At 41.5% G+C, this 19,706-nt stretch overlaps 1 protein-coding gene and 1 pseudogene across 1 annotated transcript in view; both read left to right on the plus strand.

The window, feature by feature from the left end:
- Nucleotides 1-5,102, plus strand: part of LOC107746188 (neural cell adhesion molecule L1.1-like) — a 66,758-nt gene extending 61,656 nt beyond the window's left edge. Inside the window, exons 28-29 of the mRNA XM_016560301.1 lie at nucleotides 3,628-3,639; nucleotides 4,158-5,102. Of these exons, the coding sequence (XP_016415787.1) occupies nucleotides 3,628-3,639; nucleotides 4,158-4,422 (277 nt within the window). The 3' untranslated portion in view covers nucleotides 4,423-5,102. The remainder of the gene's footprint in view (nucleotides 1-3,627; nucleotides 3,640-4,157) is intronic.
- An 8,536-nt stretch (nucleotides 5,103-13,638) lies between these two features.
- LOC107746190 (uncharacterized) lies at nucleotides 13,639-18,328 on the plus strand (annotated as a pseudogene).
- The last annotated feature ends 1,378 nt before the right edge of the window (nucleotides 18,329-19,706 follow it).

The raw sequence follows: 19,706 nt of genomic DNA on the forward strand, positions 1-19,706 counted from the left end.
CACACACACATATATATATATATATATATATACACGTAAATACATATATCTACAAAAAATCTGTAGACACTCTCCAAATCCTTGACCCTCTCTGTTCCTGTATGGCAGGGCCTGAGTTGGGGGCTGTTTTGAGCCCAGAAGTTTAAAAAGTCAATAAATTAAAATGAATATCAGACAGTAGAATGGATTATGCTGTTCTATGAAATATTACACCACTGTATAAAAATAAAGTAACACACATGCCTTTTCTCCGTATGTGTGAAGTACGGAAAGAAAACAGGAGAAGCAGAGGACTTATATACAGCATAAGATAATATTTAAAACTGCCACAATATTTGGAATATTATAATATTGCACACCGCCTTCGCTGCTACCAAAAAAGCCAGTGATTTGCCGCTTTCCATGTATCTCTAATTAAAAATGGACAGGCACTTTCTGTGTCCCGTGTTTAAATGCCTTTCCTTTTCAGTCAGTCACAGTAACTGACGTTATGGGGTCTCACTTGGGAGCCCAATCACCTCTGACCGGTACAAGAAACGAGCAATGAATATTGGCGAGTTGAATTTGCATTCCTAGCCACTCCCTGTACATATGGGTATATAAGATGGCGGCATGCATCCACTCATTTAGAATTTGCTTCAGAGCTGAATGCTTGTATAAGCAGCTAATCGCCTCTAAGAAGTTACAAGTAAAAGACTTGGTGGACTTCTCAGGCTGTGTTTTAAGGTGCATTTCAGGGCGCTCCAGCTAAAAGAACAAGGGGATGATTGGCATCTGGAGTCCGGGCATGACTCACAGCCACGTTCCGCTCCTGTGCCTTTCTTTCCGGAGGTGCATGAAGAGCTCACTAAAGTGTGGAAGGTACCCTACACACTCTAGCTCTTCCCTCCTCACTATGTCAACCTTGATGACTTGACAGCCAAGGGGTATGTGGACGTTCCCCAGGTTGAGTGTGCATCTCTGCCTGCAAAACGCTGCCACTTGGAGGAATTGTCCACGACTCCTGTCCAAAGCTTGTAAGCTGAGCTCAGCTCTCGCTGCTATGGCTTACAGTGCCAGGCTGCCTCCGCCCTGAAATCCATGACGATCCTGCAGGTACATCAATCGTCCCTTTGGTGCTGTGTGTGCGGAGTCTGGGGATGTTGACACAGAAACACATCCTTTCATGTGTTTGGCCCCAAGATTGACCTGAAGGACACGTACTTTCATGTCTCGATCTTACCTCGGCACAGACTGTTTCATTGGTTTGCTTTTGAGGGTCGAGCATATCAGTATGAAGTCCTCCCCTTCGGGCTGTTCTGTTTCCCCGCGTCTTCACAGAGGGTGCCCTTGTCCCATTACACAAAGTGTGCATCCGGATACTCAACTGACTCGACAACTAGCTTATATTAGCTCACACGCAAGATCTGTTGTGCGAGCACAGGAACTTGGTGTTATTTATTTATTATCTCAGAAATGTTTATTTCCGGGGTATGGGATATCACATCCTTATTGTACAATACTTCTCAGAGCATGTAGCCAAAATCTGCATGATTAGGGACTCCAGCTATGAGCAAAACAACATACAACCTTGAGTGTGATAAAAACGAGACTTTATTAAACTACACTAAACACTTAAACTATTCTAACACATACATGCATACATTTATCAATGGAAAGAGAGCTTAAGCAGAGTACAGGAAAGCAAGACGTTTTTTATTGTTTGAGATTCAGCAGATCAACAACCTTAAGCAAAACATCAGTTTCTGAGTTCTAACACACCCTCCTTTAAAAGCGGTGGGGATACTTAATGGATCAAACAATGAGACTAAGTTTGATACTTGCATGTCTTGCCCATTTGAATAAAAGTGGTCTGATTAAAAACTTAAGGGTCTTTAAAGACTTCTAGCTCAGCATCCTCATCTTCTCAAAATCTAAAAGAACCGCCCTGATCTGGTGATCAGTGATCTTTAAAGTGAGACAATGTCACACCCTCAGGATTTGAGTGAGCCAATGAGGAATGGTACCATTTTACGATCCTTTGTCTTCTAGCAGGGTCTTTTGCATATGAAACTGGTTTGGCTGGTCAAGAGGAGAATCTTCAAGATTCTTATAATACTAATGTGTCACAGAGTTAGCAAAATGTCATGTAAATTAACAAATAGGAAACGTAATTTGGAGCTCATAGATAACCAAGATCGCACACATGTTTTAGTATATAGGCAAAACGCACACGTTTTAGTATATAGGCAAAACACTATAAAAGAACATATGATTACATAGGATACATGATTGTACTTGATGACAATGACCTGGAATATGCATGTTTATTCATAGAAAGCTTTGTCTATGTATTTATGTATGGAAAGGTCCGTTCTATAGGCCTGTGTCTGTCTTTCACAGGGTCTGTTACATTGCACATAGCATCTTTCCACATACATTTGAGCAATAAAACAGTCTTATCAGATGGTAGCCCAGGTAACAGCCCTCTTGGAGTGATAGTTGCACTTTTGGGGGATGGTCCATGGAACTCACGGAGTGAGTTTTAAAGATTATTTGTTAAATATAACAAACAATTGTGTGTCTGCTCGGTCCAGTCATTACAGTATGCTCTTGTCACATGTCGCAACTCATCCACCATCTCCTCCTTGGCTTAGACATGACATGACATGGCTTTAATCGCTTAGTGCCATACTCATCCCAAAGGAGCTCAATCATGCAGCCGATGCACTCTCATGTCCTCCCATTGCCAGCTGTTTTATTCCCTGACCGAGGCCCCATTCGGTACAGATGCATTGGCACACAGCTGGCCCCGGGGTCTGCGCAAGTGCGCATTTCTCCCCCTGGAGATGCCTGATCAGTGTGGTGCTTTCTTTCCTGCAGGAAAGGTTGGAGCAGAGACTGTCCCCTTCCACCTTAAAAATGTATGTTGCTGCCATTGCGGCACATCACGACGCAGTGGATGCCAGGTCCTTGGGAAAGCATGACCTGATCAGTTTCCTGAGAGGTGCTAGGAGGTTAAATCCTCCAAGACCGCACCTCATCCCCTCTTGGGATCTCTTGGTCCTTGCTGGACTACAGAAGGTTCCCTTTGAGTCACTCAAGTAGCTCAAGATCCCGTCCCTTCAGACAGCTCTCCTGACCACGCCAACTTCCATCAAGAGGGTGGGCGACCTGCAGGCATTTTTGTCTGACGCCCAATTCACGCTTTACGCATCGACGTGGATACTTTCATATTTACATATTAATAAAAAAACTAATGAATGTGCCAGTTCACCCAAAAAAAAAAAATTGGGGGGAATACATAAAAATAAATAAATAAAAAAAGAAAGAAAAATATATATTTCTAAAGCTACTTTTTGTGATATCTATTTCATGCTTTTGTCATGTAACACAATAATGGCTTTAAATGATCTTTTGTGGGTAATTTTCATCTGCCAAATTTGATGTGATTAATATGCTATTAATTAGATTAATTAAATTCTGGGAGAAGTGTGCTTAATTGTCATGAAAATAATGACAGATAAAGAAGAAAAAAAAGATTTTGGGTGAAATCTGACCCTGAAATGTTGATTAATGAATTAAGCTGCTAACATCTAATGCTGATGGTTTGTCTCTGCTTTCATACTCACGCTCTCACACACACAGATCTCTGGAGAGGTAAGAACAGCTTTCTCTCACTAACTGTGTCGTGACTGTGCTCTTATTTCCTGGTCAGCTGTAATCCAAGCGTCTTCTCTGTATCTCCTTCAGTGATAACGAGAAGTGCTCCATCAGTCAGCAGTCAGTCTGCGAGAGCAAGCGCAGCAGCAACGACAGTCTAGCTGACTACGGAGACAGTGTGGACATCCAGTTTAACGAGGACGGCTCCTTCATCGGCCAGTACAGCGGACACAGAGATCCGAACAGTCACGGCACTCACGTTAATTGTCATGAAAATAATGACAGATAAAGAAGAAAAAAAAGATTTTGGGTGAAATCTGACCCTGAAATGTTGATTAATGAATTAAGCTGCTAACATCTAATGCTGATGGTTTGTCTCTGCTTTCATACTCACGCTCTCACACACACAGATCTCTGGAGAGGTAAGAACAGCTTTCTCTCACTAACTGTGTCGTGACTGTGCTCTTATTTCCTGGTCAGCTGTAATCCAAGCGTCTTCTCTGTATCTCCTTCAGTGATAACGAGAAGTGCTCCATCAGTCAGCAGTCAGTCTGCGAGAGCAAGCGCAGCAGCAACGACAGTCTAGCTGACTACGGAGACAGTGTGGACATCCAGTTTAACGAGGACGGCTCCTTCATCGGCCAGTACAGCGGACACAGAGATCCGAACGGTCACGGCACTCACGGCAGCTCGGGCACCACGTCTCCCGTCAATCCCAACATGCCTCCGGCCAGCACCAGCTTTCCCACGTCTGTGACAGGATTCCTGGGGCCAAACTAACACTCCACCGCCACACACACACATCCTTGACCATCTGAATGAGGGGCCCTGGTGGTATTAGACAGGGTACTGATTTCAGGACAGACAGTCGTTACTATATGATGCAAGAAACATAATCTGCAAACACCGGCGGCTTCACTCTCACATAATAATGACACGAATAGCCTGCAGGACAGTTGCGTCTAACATTCCATCCAGGCACTGAAAACTGTTTACAATATGCTCACCTCGCTGCTTCAAGTGATGTTTGGACTGTACATTCTCCCTCACTGGACGTTTGTCCAGTTCCCTCGCTGAATTTCTGTAGAATAAGGTGTGATAGACAACAGACACAAGCGAATACAGCTGTTTGAGAGTGTAGGACAGACTGAGGCCTTGTTCACGTGGTGTAGGAGTGACTGTTCAGACGGTGTAGTCAGTGTTTCAGTCAGTACAGGCTAAGATGCATTTCCAGAAATGTCAGACTAAAGATACACCAAAACGAACTGATTTTGCTGCCTCTCTGAACAATGCCTTATGTCGAATACATCAGCTGAAATCACTGCAGTCAACAGAAGTCAGATCTGAAAAATCTTTTAATTTTCATTATGATTTGAAGGCATTCTTTTCCCATTCACGATTACAAAACGTGAAAATAATTTTAAGTATTGTTTTTGTATTATTCTTACACGTTCTTCTTACATTGTTTTTAATATATGAAATACATGTATATACATCTTTTTGTTTTCATTAAGGCTAATATATTTGGTTTAGATCATGTTTTTATTTATTACTATTATTTTATTTTTTGCGATTATCTTTACGAATTCATGTTTTATAATACAGTATGTATGAACATTATTAATCTGCCATGTTTGTCTCTCTGTCTTAATAATCAAAGTTCAGGGCTTTTAACTGTGTATCGTTTGTATTGTTGTCCAAGTGTGTTACCCAAGCAAGTTTTTAAAATAATGGTGTTTTTGATGCAATTTATTACGTTAAATCCCTTTGAAATACATACAGCCGCTGCACTAAAGCCAAATTTTGTGATCTTGAAACTAACATATATTTTTAAAAGAAAAAACAACAACAAAAAAAGGATTTCCTGCAGCAAATAACAGCATGAGCTGTAGTTGACGTAGTGTGAGGCCGTGCTGTAACGCTGAGGCCAAACCCCGGCTGGCAGAGTCGGAGAACTGCTGTGCTCCAGTGTCTGTCAAACATTGCTAATTATGTACAGTGAATTATTACTAACAATAACATAGTCATACAGTATAATCTATCACACATTTGTCATCAGTTGTTCTTTCTAGCATTCATTGACATAAATGAAGTTGGGCTGTTCCTGTCTGAAGAAAATAGCCTTGAACAGTTTTATGAGCTGATGGCAGCATATGATACAGGACAGGCAAATAGACACACACTACAAAAGAACAAATTGATGGTTCATATTCTGAATGTAAGTCATCTTTTACAACAAATATTTGGTATGTTTTCACCTTTAACATATTTATACCACATTCATGGTCTCATGCTCAGTTAGAGATTTAGTGTTTCAGAGCATTTTCCTCTTATTATTATGCTTTATCTGGTCTGGGAGGAGCAGTGATGATGTCATGACGGGCCTGCAGTTTAATGACATCATCACATCTCAACCAACCAGAAGACATTTGTGGCTTGATACTTTATTTGATTTTATAACAGAAGAAGTAGAAAGATCTTCAGACAGTAATTAGGGCTTTGAGTTAACTGTAACCTCGTTTGTCTGACTTCACAGTCGTCTTCTGCCACTCATACAGCATCCTGAATTGTACTGATCAAAGTCATGCTGTGAACGCCTGGTTAAAATCAGATTATTAGGAATATTTACAACAAATGTATGTAAGCCTGTGTATGCATTAAAATCTATTTTCCTACAAAAAAGACTTGAGTAAAAGGGGTGGAATTGCAGTGCATGGCTTTACACGATGAGCTGTGAAGGAGCTAAAGCGATCCTACACCGTCACCATCCCTCCAAGCTCTGTGGGATATCTCCGTATTGTATGTAAGCTTCTTCTTACCTCTGCTTTCTTATTTGTAAATGGAAACACTAACATGACAATAAAAATGTAGTCAGAGTGGTATTTCAAAGGATCACAGTCTCTGTGAGTGATCTCTGAAATCGTGATGGATGTAGTGGGAAGTGTGGAGCTTCTTCAGCTACTAGCTGTGCTACCATGTGCTGTATCCAAATACACCAAAATAAATCGATTATGCAGAAAATAATGTGTGACACTTTTTACTTTATAATACACATTTCATTTCAATGAATATGCATTTTATAATATGACTTGACTTCACGGAATATGACTTCAAATTTCTTGCATATATATCCCATATTATTTAACTGCAGCTGATTATGAGTCCCAATCAAACAAAAGCCTTAGAATGACTACACTTCTTAATACATCATTCATTCATGATCAAACATCATTGTGCAACCTCAAGAGCAGCAACCAAGTTGTCTAAAAGATGAAAAGTCATAAAGCAGAACAAGAAACAACAGCAGCTGATTCAGGCACATCCCGGGCCCATCCCAACAACAGCCACACCTGCAGTCTGCAGCATCCGACCACTCTCTAATTACATGATACCTATCTCCTGTATTTGGCCCAGTTATTTAAGTGGGCTTGAAGACTGCAGCGGTGTAGAACATTCAATTAGCCCGTAGGACACACCAAAACACTTTATTTATACATTTTGATTTTCAAAACTTTGGCACTTTAAATATTTCTCTGTGACAGAAGACAATTACAGGGGCCAGAGAACTGAAGCGCTTCTAATTAAGTGATAAAAATCTAAATGTTTTACAAAATACACTAATCTCTGCACTAACGACTTGACTTCATTAGTCCTTGACTTCCGTTTCCTGTGTACCGTGCTGCAGAGTGGTTTGTGATTGTAGCTCCATGTATCTCTGCTTTTCTGTTGAATCTCTATCTTACTATCACTCTCTGTTGTTTAAAGTGATAAAATATAACTTAATTCCCACCTTATTTCTGATATTATATATCAAACTAATCTGATTCATTTGATCATTCGCTTTTATTCTAAAACCGTGAGTGCAGCGCGTTAGCATTCGTTAGCCGGTTAGCTTGTCATTCGTATTTCCATTCGCTCTTTTGCTGTTTTCTTTTTTTTTCTCTCGCTCCGTTTATTCACGAGTTCATCAAACAACAGTGGTAAGTCAGAATCATTCATCAATCTCAGTGAGTAATGGCTTCTTCTCCTGCTATTGTTGTTTGCACCGCTTGCCACATATAGTTTATCTCTCTCTGTCGGCGACGAGGGATTCACATGTGATAAATGCAGGGAAATAGTTAGGCTGACAGAGAAGGTTTCAGAATTAGAGACACGCATACAAACTTTAATTCAGGATAGTGTAAGGGGGCTCTGATCTCCTCGTGAAGCCAAAAATCAGGAATTCTCGCAACACACATGCCATACAACAAAACAATAAACTTTCTAATCTGACAGGAAGATCTGGGAGAAAGACCATTTGCCCATCTATCCCTTCACCCATTCTTAGGCCCCCTCCTTCCTTCCTGAGCAGATGGCCCAGGCCATAAAAGTTGACTTAGGGGTGTCCAGAACTCAAGTTACTATACTTATATCAAGCATTTACTATATCTTCAGAATTCATAAGCATAACCCTTTCATGTTTGGTATCAATTTTACAGTCCAGTGCAATTGGAAATATGATCTCAGTCTCATATCAGTAGAACAGTCCAAAAATAAAGATCTCAAAACTGAGGAAATTCTGTTCTTCTGGGGCCTCAGTCATCTTATAAAAAGTGAGCCATCCTACTTTTAAAATCACTTGCTATGACAAATAATAAAAAGTTTAGTATCACGAAATTCTTGCAAAACTTTAAAAAACATTATACAAAGAAAAATTGGACGTTTCATATCATAATAAAATAAATTACACGATTATGGTCTCCGGTCTGAAAAAACCTGCATGTGATTTGGCATTTCTTTATATTTACACAGTTTAAAACTGTTAACAATGTTATATTAAAACCGTTATTGCTCGACATAACTGGCAAAACAGTTGGAGGTTTTTTTCTATTTTACTAATAAGTAGTAAATCAAGACTTCACAAGTTCCATTGTAAAATAAAATAAAAAAAAACAACAACATGGAATAAACTGTGTACAGAAAGCGAGTAAAGAACTCTCAACATTAGGCTACTAAAAAGGTCAGATTAATCTCGCAAAAACTCCCGTTAATAAAAAGTCTGACTACAGTACATTAATCTCTTTCTTTGCATCTTTGTTGTTTATGATGAATTCGGTGCTTGCACGTACACCGCATTTATAATTATTGCAGCTTAGATGTTCAAATGGCTGCATTACTCCGACTTTGCCACAAGTAAAAGTGCGTACGCCTGCTCAGACCCTGACGTGGCGGTAAGTACTTTTCCACGTCAAAGACTGTTTTTATAAATATGAACGTTGCCGTGGATTTTAGCGTACACACACTCTAAGATCAAATCTGTGCATACGCACATTTTATAAATGAGGCCCCTGGTGTGGGTTGTGCCCCTGATAAGGTCCTTTCCAGATGTTGTTTTTTCTCAGGTCACTTCATGTCCCAGCAAAAGTTCTGTGATGTTTTTATAATCTTAAATTTATGGTTGCTTTTTCTGATTTGGGTCAAGTCAAGTCAAGTCACCTTTATTTATATAGCGCTTTTAACAATACAGATTGTGTCAAAGCAACTGAACAGCATTAATTAGGAAAATAGTGTGTCAATAATGCAAAGTGGCAATAATAAACACTAATTTTTCAGTTAAAGGCAGTTCATCATTGAATTCAGCGATGTCATCATCCAGCTCAGTTCAGTCTAAATAGTATCTTTGCAATGCTTGGCTGCATAATTTCAACACCATCAATATCAATTCCATGTGACAGTATTAAATCTAGAGTATGATTTCGACAGTGAGTAGGTCCTGAGACGTGTTGTGAACGTCAATAACCACACTACACCAGAGTCCTAATAGACCCGAAGAACCAAGACAACGCAGTCCAATAAGAACTCAAACTAAATCCGGTGTAGTTCTCAGCAAACCTGTACGAATTGGTGTGCTTAAAACAATGACCAACGCTGATGATGAAGTTACTACCATTAGTCGACCTTTAACTTGTGAAGAATGTAGTAGACACAAAGAAGTAGTGGGCATGATGCCAAGGAAAGTCCCTTTACAGCCCTACTGGGACAACCTAATGTTGCAGGCATCAGTGTATAATTTAGAGGTCAGAGATTTTTGGCAAATAGCCCTCCTCACTATCCCAGAGGAACTTAAATAAAAAATGCCCAATGAGTTAAGATCTGGAGAAATTGTGATTAAGCAGGAAGGTGAAAGAGATGCTGAAGTTTATGAAAGAATAAAAGAAGCTCTGTTAGAGTTAAGGGGACCAACACATGCTGAATGGAACAGAATTCGTTATATAAAGTAGGCCAGAAAAGAACCATTTGAAATCTATGCAGAGCGTTTATGGGTGACATACAAAGAGCACTCAGGATTAGAAGATGCACAGCGTGATCAGGAAGTTTTACTGCATCTCCTGAAAAATAATGCAGGTCCCCACATTCAGCAGGCATTAGCTTATGGAGCCGATCCACCTGAAAATATCTACCGGTCGCTGGTGGATTGGACTTCCAAAATTGAGACCAGAATCAAACAAACTAAAGCACGTTCTGTTGCAACAACACAATGGCTAGCCGAGGGAAAAGGGGAAAAGAAAGTAGACCTAAAACCCAAATCTCAAACCTTTTGTTATTTCTGCAGAAGAAATAACCACGCTACACCAGAGTGTTTCAGGCTAAAAAAGGCCACGAATAACCAGAAAATACACTCTAAAACTGATGGTGAAATCCTTAAGCAGCTAGAGAACTTGATCATAAATGTTTCAGAAAACAACTCAAAACAAACTGAGGGGCAAATGCAAAATACAGAGAGCCCATACAAGAACCTACAAACAGACCTCGCTAACCTACTAGCAAAATATAACAACACCCAATAGGGGTGCTATAGGAAGAATTATCACAAGCGGCAATCGAATCAAAGTAAGGGCTAACCTAGGAGGCCGGTTAGTTAACATCCTCATTGACACCAGAGCTGCTTGCTCTTGCACAAATATTTCATTACCACTAAGCACACGAACGATTCAAATTAAAGGCATAGGCGTAACTGTAATGACAGCAACCCAAACACAGCCGATCCAGCTTGATTTAGGCGTGGTAGTACTAAAAGAGCCGTTCTGGTATTTACCAGGTAATGGTGAAGGTACTGTGTTGGGAATGGACATTATGCAAAAACATGGCTTCGTAATTCATTGTTTTGAAAAACAGATTGAATTGCAAACAAACAAAACAACAAAGAAAAGCCTGTTACAAAGCACTGCCAGCATTATGTCTATATCCAATACAGACCCGATTCAGCTTCTCATCAATAAACATAGTGACATTTGGGCTAATCATGAACATGACTGCGGCCTCATAGATTTTGAAGTTTGCATTAAGGGTGAGCCACCTCCCCCACAAAAACAATTCCGCATTAAGTCAGAGGACCAAACCGCTGTCCATGAGATGGTACAAGAGCTTGAGAAGAGGGGCATAGTTCAGCGATGCTGTTCAACTACCAATTCTCCATGTTTGCCGGTACCCAAACCTAACGGTAAATGGCGTCTTTGTATCGATTACCAGCACCTCAACAAGGTTTTGCCTAAAGCAACACCCATAGTGGCAAATCCGGCAACCATTCTGTCACAGGTTTCAACCAATGCCTTGTGGTTCACGGTACTTGATATCAAAAATGGCTTCTGGTCTATTAAGGTTAAACGAGAGGATCAATGGAAATTAGCCTTCACGGTTAATCAGTTACAGTATACATGGGAATAAATGCCACAGGGCCTTCACAACAGCCCAGCTATCTTTCACAGAGCTGTGGCAGATGCTTTCGGTCCCGGTGAAGTAGTTCACTATGTAGATGATATATTGATAGCCACAGAAGGATCACTTGAGAACCACTTGCAGCTGGTCGATAAAGTGCTACAGATACTGGGAAAAGCTGGCATTAAAATTAACAAAGAAAAAGCCCAGATTGCACAAAAAGAAGTACACTACTTAGGGTACACACTCATTCAAAGCTACCGAGCACTAACAGATGATAGGAGAAAATGCATTGCCAAGCTGCCTGACCTCACACTTTAAATGCGTTGCAAAATGTATTAGGTACAGCAAACTATCTACGAGACTTTATCCCTGATTTTGCAAATACAGCGACACCTTTGTACTCGCTTCTAAAAGGGAAAACAAAACCAAATGATGTCCTTAAATGGACCGATGAGCACGAAGAGGCCTTTTCTAATTTGAAACAACGTCTTTGCTCCGCTCCCGCCCTGGGCTTGCCCAACCTCTCAAAGTCTTTTCATATTCAGGTTGACGCTTATGAAATCACGCTAAGTGGAGTCTTAGCTCAGGAATATGGGGGGAAATTGCGCCCAATTGCATATTACAGCTGTAAAAAATCTCTGGTTGAGCAAGGTTTCGACCCCTGTATACAGCATGTGCTGGCGGTGCATTGGATGATAACAGTAACAGAACCCATTGTTGGATTTCAACCTATTGTTATCCACACAATGCACACACCAGTACGAATGCTGCTACAGGGCCGAATAAAAGGAGTTTCTTCCCAAAGACTAGTGAGATGGTTAGCAGACATTCAAGCGCGTGAAATCACGATAAAAAAATACTCGAATTCTGCCACATCTGCTCGGGGATATTGAGGGACACTCACACATCTGCCAACCTGAGTAGGAGGCACAAAGCCTCGTACATGATCAGCCATTGCCAGGCCAAGTGCCTGTTTACATCCTGTTTACACCGGTTCTCGATCCTGTCAAAATGGTAATTTCTTTACTGGTTGTGCAGTGTGGGCTCCTCATCTGTCCGATTCAGATGTTAGGCAGCAGGTATTATTTAAACTACCACAAAATATGTCTGCGCAGGAAGCTGAACTTGTCGCATTGCTAGAAGCGATCAAAGCACACCCCGAGCCGCTCTGTGTGTACACAAACAGTCTTTATGCTTTTGGTGTAGTGAATGACTTTATGGCACAATGGTGAATTGCGAAAGTTTCTCACCTCTGCTGGAACATCTGTAAAACATTTCAACACCATAACTGCAATTTGGCAAGCAATACAAGCCCGAGACACCCCCATTTCCGTCGTCAAAGTACGTGCGCATATCCACAGAAATCCTGACGTGCATGAACAAAATAACAACATTGTCGATCAATTAGCCAAGTTAGCAGCGGTAAAAGGCGATAACTGGCAGGACAATAAACCACTGATTCCTGCAGTGAGTGCGATCCAAGTTACACCCATTGACCTCAAACAATACCAGAAAGATCTGTGGGTCTCTGATGGGGAGCTTGCACCACACTTAAAGCATGATCAGATGGTTAAAGTCACTGAAGGCATAGTACTTAGAGATGACAAATTAGTTGTACCAGAGGCCGTCCAAAAACCAATAATCAAATTATATCATGATTATTCTCATGTATCTGCCGTAAAAACTTTGCAACTGATACAAAAACAATTTTGGTGGCCAGGAATGGCAGCAGACACTGAAAGATGGTGTAACACCTGTTTAGTGTGTGCCACTGTTAACAAGGGGAAATTAGGCCGAACAAATTTGCGTAGGCCAGAACCACCTAAAGGACCCTGGGAGTTCCTACAGTTGGATTTCATTGGTCCACTACCCAGTGCAAAAGGAGGGTATCGCTATTGCCTCGTGATAATTGACAAATTCTCAAAATGGGTTGAAGCAATTCCCACTCGTAACAACACAGCTAATACGGTGGCACGTGTAATAGCCAACCAAATCATCCCTCTATGGGGATCACCAATTCAAATTGAATCCGATCAAGGGACTCATTTTACTGGACAGGTCATGCAAAACATGTGCAAAATGCTGAACATCAAGCAAAGATTTCATGTTTCATATAAACCACAAAGTTCGAGGATTGTTGAACGTGTGAATCGCACCATCAAAGAAAATATCGCTAAACAAATAGCACAACACCAGAACAAGTGGATTGATGCCTTACCCACTGTTCTAACTGTATTGCGAGCAACTCCATCAAAAGCCACGGGTATTAGCCCATATGAACTTATGACTGGAAGGGTGATGAAGTTACCCACTGATCCAGAGATCTCCCCTACAGACTTGGGGCCCCTCGTGCTCGCAGCTCAACAAACTGTGTTGATGCAGTTGCAAGAAAGATTAAAGGTGTTGTACACACAGGCTGTACTAAAGCAACAGCAATCTGACTTGATCAATGATGCACAGTTCAACCCAGTCTCTGAAACAAAATTTTCAGAAGGAGACATTGTGATGGTGCGTGTTTTTGTGAAACAAAATGTGTTTTCCCCTAGATGGCATGGACCTAACAGCTATGTGGCCGTGACCATCAGAGGGACATTAAGATGGTACTACATGTCCCAATGCAAACTGTTTAAAGGTTCATTGAATTAATTATGATCTATTTTCTTTCAGGAAAGTCACTGCAATTCCATGGAGGCCAGATGCCAGGACAGTATCTGGACCCACCTGCATCGAATTGGTACAACGAGTCACCCTCACACACACCCTAGGATGCGGGAGATGGGTATGGAAATATACCAAGGGGCCATCCACACAATACACAGCGATCACATACAAAGACATAGTCACATGGCCTCCCGGAATAGTACCGGAACCAAATTGTGCAACCAAAATTTGCTGTAAGACAGGGTCTACCCATCTCCCAGACAGTAACATTACAGGATACACTGGTGCACCACATTCTTTCCATAACATTACTGGCTGGTTTAAAAGTATATATATATCCAGAAAGTGAATTTATATACACCATGTATGAAGGCAACAACAATGGTATTGTAGCATTTGGACCAATCAGACACACATTTGTTCATTAGATTTAATAAATCAATTATTCATTAGATTAACAAATAATCAGGCATATCCCCAGGTCATTGTGATCTCAGCTGACGTCTCTCTTAGCTCTTTATCATCTTCATCTGGGAGAAAACGCTCCCGATCACCACAGAGTCAGAATAACATCTTTTTGGAGTTCATCACTCTTCAAACCCGGAAGAAGGTGATCGCGACTCCTACACCACCGAACCTCCAAACCATCAAGTCTTTCATCCGAGACTGCATGCGAACGTTCCAGACCAAGGCAATGCAAGTATTGTAAACTAAACAGAGGTTTAGTATAAGCGGTAGACCCCGTTATAAAACGGTGCTGATGGTTTCACTCAGGTGGTCAACTGACTCTTTTCATAGCTTCATTCTCTGGTTTTTCCTGATGGCTTCATCCATCAAGCCTCATTTGCCCTTTCCCATGTATGAGTGATTGTTTGTTTGTTCAACTAGTTTGTGTTAGTGTTTAGTTAATAAAACTCACAAATTACATGAGTTTCTCATTCTGCCTTGCAAATTAATGTCCCTTTACGATTTTGATCCTTACTACATGCTCTAATGCATTAATACTGTATGAAATTATTTTCTGTGGCCACGGAAATATCCTTTCCTAGAGCTGATATGAACTTACTCTGAATGTTCGCTGGACGAACAGATTAGTTGATGGCAATTTAATTCTGCTACAGTTACTACTGGCAGCTGATATAAATAATTGCAATTAATCATAATTAACTGTAATTATTTATATACATTTCCCGTTTGAGTTAATTTGCTACAGTATAGATCCTAAAATGTGTTACTCCACCAAGGATCTAGAACCAGCAACATATCGGTGCAGACACTCAGTAACACATAACGTCTCAGTTACGTATGGTAACCCTCGTTCCCTGAAGGAGGGAACGGAGACGTCACGTCGGTGACCGACGAATTGGGATATCGCTTCGATAGACCAATCCACTTCGAGTGTAAACTAAACGAGCCAATGCACATTGGCATGCAATTATTGCATCCAGCTGCCGCTGATCACAGCATGAGTATAATAAGGCAGCAGGTGCAATGCATACCAGGTTTTCGCTGAGGAGTCGAGCCGGTGACCCGGCGGCTCAGCGGTGATACAGCAACCGTGGCGACGGGACGTGACGTCTCCATTCCCTCCTTCAGGGAACGAGGGTTACATACGTAACCGAGACGTTCCCTTTCAGTCGGTCACTCCGAGTCACGTCAGTGACCGACGAATTGGGATCCCTACCAAAGCGCCATGGTGCTGCCCCTTCCAGTGCCCTGTGCGAGCCACCTGCGCCCCTATCTGGTGTAGGCCAGGGCTCGGGACAAGTAGTTCCACTCACCATTTTCCAAAGCACTACCTTACTGAGTGAGATTGGATAACACTGGGAAAACGTACCAGTTCCACTTGGAACAGGAACGTTGCGGAAGCCCCATCCTTCCCGAAGGAGGTTTCGGAAGCAAATACACATATAGCATCCGTTTAGGTGTATATGGAGAAACTGGAGGTGATTATAACCCTCTTAGACAGGCAGAAGTCTGCCGGGGAACACGGGCTCTAAGGCTATACCGTGGATTATACACATACGAAACCCGCTTAGGTCTCAATATGGAACCCAGCCTTCCACGGTCCCCGGGCGGAAGCAGCTTTCCCGCAAGCCGTATAGGCACTGCCGGTTATACCAGACGAATGCCTACAGGCCCGGGAAGGAAGTACAGGGTATCCCCGCCAGGAGGAGGCGGACATAGGACACAATTGCATCGCTACCGCTCGCTCCACCGGGGGAATCGCCGAATACCCCTTCGCTGCACCGCCGTCGAGGGTGGTGAGGGAGGAGGAGCCCGCCGGCCGGTTTACGGAAATTAACAATGATTTTAACCACAAATTATTAACCATGGTTTTGGCTACACTAACCATAGTTTAACCATGGAATTTGTAGTAAAAAAAATAAAGACAAATGGTAATCCATTTGGCAAAAAGAAAAAAAACCTTGGTTACTGTACTTAAAAAAAAAAAATGCAAAGCATTGTTAGATGCAGTGTTTCCCAAAGATTTGGTTTCAAAAACAGTGTCAGTAAACTATTTCTTACGATTTTAAATCTGCATTGAACTTCAGACAACACACTGTAGCTTTAATGACAAAACCTATACATGGCTACAGTTTCTGATTACAAAACCAGACTTGCAGTACAAATACCGTCTGCCCCGCACCAAACAAGACTTATTTGGTAATATAGCAGGCCTTTTTGGCTCAGTCAATTCCATAGCAAATACTTACAAAATTACTGGACAATCTCAATTCTCAACATGGTTGGCAAATCAGATGGCCACTGGTTTCCAACATTTCACCAATAGTAATGAAAATATTATCAAAGCAGTCAGATCTGAAGCGCAGGCGCTTCTCACGATCAGCCATACAATTTTCAATCAGACCCGTACCATCGAGCGTGATTTAGCCTGTAGAACATATGCGCAAGATTTGTTTACAGCAGCAAGACAAGAGATTTTAGATATTCGTCTCCATAAAACCCCTAGACATGTCTTAAAAGATCTTATTGAGATTTTAGATTTGCATAGAAGGCTTATGTCAGAAAAAATGCAAAACATGAACTATTCTGAACTATTATCAACATTAATGATGTATACAGGAAATGAATGTACTGGCTGTATTGGATTTTTCGCCACTTTTCCTTTAATTCACCCAGATCAGGTTTATCTAAATTCCACTACAATACGCTCTATTGGTGTAGTAGTGAAGGATCAGATCATAAAATGGGACCACCTTATTGGGTATATGACCTTGAAGGGCACTGAGACCTTATTTACCACTCGCATTTGTTGTCATGAAACATCTAGTTACATTATTTGTACCTGCAATACATTACAACCTTTTTCTCCTAACAATTCCAAACTCATTAATGTTCAGTCATTGCATGGCCATTCTGATGCTGTTCAAGTGTCTCACACACAGTGGTGCGTCGTCAGTGAGATGAATTCCTTCATCTATGGAGGTCTGACCTGCCCAGCGAATCACGCCTTCTGCTTAGAGGTGATGGAGGACTTTTCAATGGGTCAGATAAATATCCTGGGAAGGGTTCCATTGGACACAAGTGTCTCTCCATGGTGGGAGGACACTTTCTACGAACAGGGCACACAAGCCCTGGTTGACACAATGGACTTGGTGCAGAATGCCATCTCACAGATTGAATACCATCTCATCCAAGCGCAGGGTGACCGTGATTTCACCAAGTACAACATGTTCCTGGATCAACATCCTTGTTGATCCTGGAACAACATTCCAATTAACCAATCAGAATTGAGGGATAACTTTTCAGGAAATGTCTGTTTTAGGCTTACAATCAGGGTTAGATGCTTCTACACCCTTGTTAATCAGCTATCATTTCACACTGATTTTAGGAATAAATTATGGGTAGGGTTAGGTTTAGGGGTAGGGATTGGGTTTAGTCTATATTTTTGGACAGTAATGTTGATTTTGGACAAAAGATGTTGATCCAGGAACATGTCTTACTTGGCAAAATCACGGCGACTCCAAGCGCAGTTAGAAGCCAACCTGGATAAACATGGACTGCAAACATCCTATCCAGCTCGTCAACCCGCTCAGCACAGTATGTCTACACATGGTGGGACTGGGTGTTCCGAGGATGTGTCATTGGCAGTGCTCTCATCTTCGTGTTCACTCTGCTCCAGTGCTGCTACTTCAAGTATCTTCTTCACTCTCTGCATGCTTCAGCCTACACTGCCATCACTCTCAGTCCACTACAGGTGCCAGCCCTGCAAAGACTATGATAATGGGCACCCTACGGAGATCATCTCACAATGGCCCCTCGGGACTGTACCGAGTTTGCCCCAAGGGACCAAGAGGGGCGTTGTAAGGGGGCTTTGATCTCCTCGTGAAGCCAAAAATCAGGAACTCTCGCAACACACATGCCATACAACAAAACAATAAACTTTCTAATCTGACAGGAAGATCTGGGAGAAAGACCATTTGCCCATCTATCCCTTCACCCATTCTTAGGCCCCCCTCCTTCCTTCCTGAGCAGATGGCCCAGGCCATAAAAGTTGACTTAGGGGTGTCCAGAACTCAAGTTACTATACTTATATCATGCATTTACTATATCTTCAGAATTCATAAGCATAACCCTTTCATGTTTTGGTATCAATTTTACAGTCCCGGTGCGATTGGAAATATGAACAGACCAAAAATAAAGATCTCAAATCTGAGGAAAATTATGTTCTTCTGGTGTGGGTTGTGCCCCTGATAAGGTCCTTTCCAGATGTTGTTTTTTCTGAGGTCACTTCTTGACCCAGCAAAAGTTCTCTGAAGTTTTTATAATCTTAAATTTATGGTTGTTTTTTCTGATTTGGGTATTTAAAGAGAATTTGCGAAACATTCAAGGGAGCATCTGTAAACAGAACTTCCCACACGATTGCCATGTGTCTCTTACGGGACGAACGAGACATGCGGATCCATATGCAAGCTTTTATTAAGAGACGTGGTTTTAACAGGCATGGGTCAGACAATGGCAAACAGGTATATCGAAGGCAAGGCGAGAGATAAATCCAGGTAGAAGGCAAAGGTCCAGGCAGGGGCAAACAGAGTCAGAAACAGCAAGCAAAGGGTTAATCCAAGATACGTGGCGTGAATCAGAGACCAGGAAAACAGACAAAGCAAGACTAATCAGTGTAATGGAACATGGGAAATGTAGTCCAGGGTGATGTGTAACAGTCTGTGTGGTGCGAGAGTCAATATCATGGAAGGGCGACCTCTGGTGGCAAGTGGATGGAAATTCATGGATCGGATTCGTAACAGTGTCTCTCTATGCCATCAGAGACCTTCTGATTTCTGTCTATCACTGGTATTAGCAAGTTGTACGGAAAAGGATTAAGTGAACTACACTTTTTTGTCATAACTCATAAGCAAGCAGTAGGTGGCAGGCAAAACAGGTATTATTCTACTTATACCCTCTGACTAGCATCAGGCTGCCGAGTTTGTGATCATGAGACCGGCACCTTCGGCCAACGCTAAGCTCAAAAGAGACATTAGGTCCCCAGTGAACGGATAATTGAAAGTATAGCGAGTACAGAATAATCAGGTATTTAATTATTTAAATAATAATAGGTAAGTTTTTAAAATTATCATTGCAATTTGTATTTAATAAACACTTGAAATTGTAGTCAGATTTAAATGAGAAAGGAGTCAGAATTAAATTAGAAACCAAAGTTTTAATAAATCAAGTGATTTTTT

This window comes from Sinocyclocheilus rhinocerous, unplaced genomic scaffold, assembly GCF_001515625.1.
Source record: "Sinocyclocheilus rhinocerous isolate Xijiao unplaced genomic scaffold, SAMN03320098_v1.1 scaffold1731, whole genome shotgun sequence".
NCBI lineage: Eukaryota > Metazoa > Chordata > Actinopteri > Cypriniformes > Cyprinidae > Sinocyclocheilus > Sinocyclocheilus rhinocerous.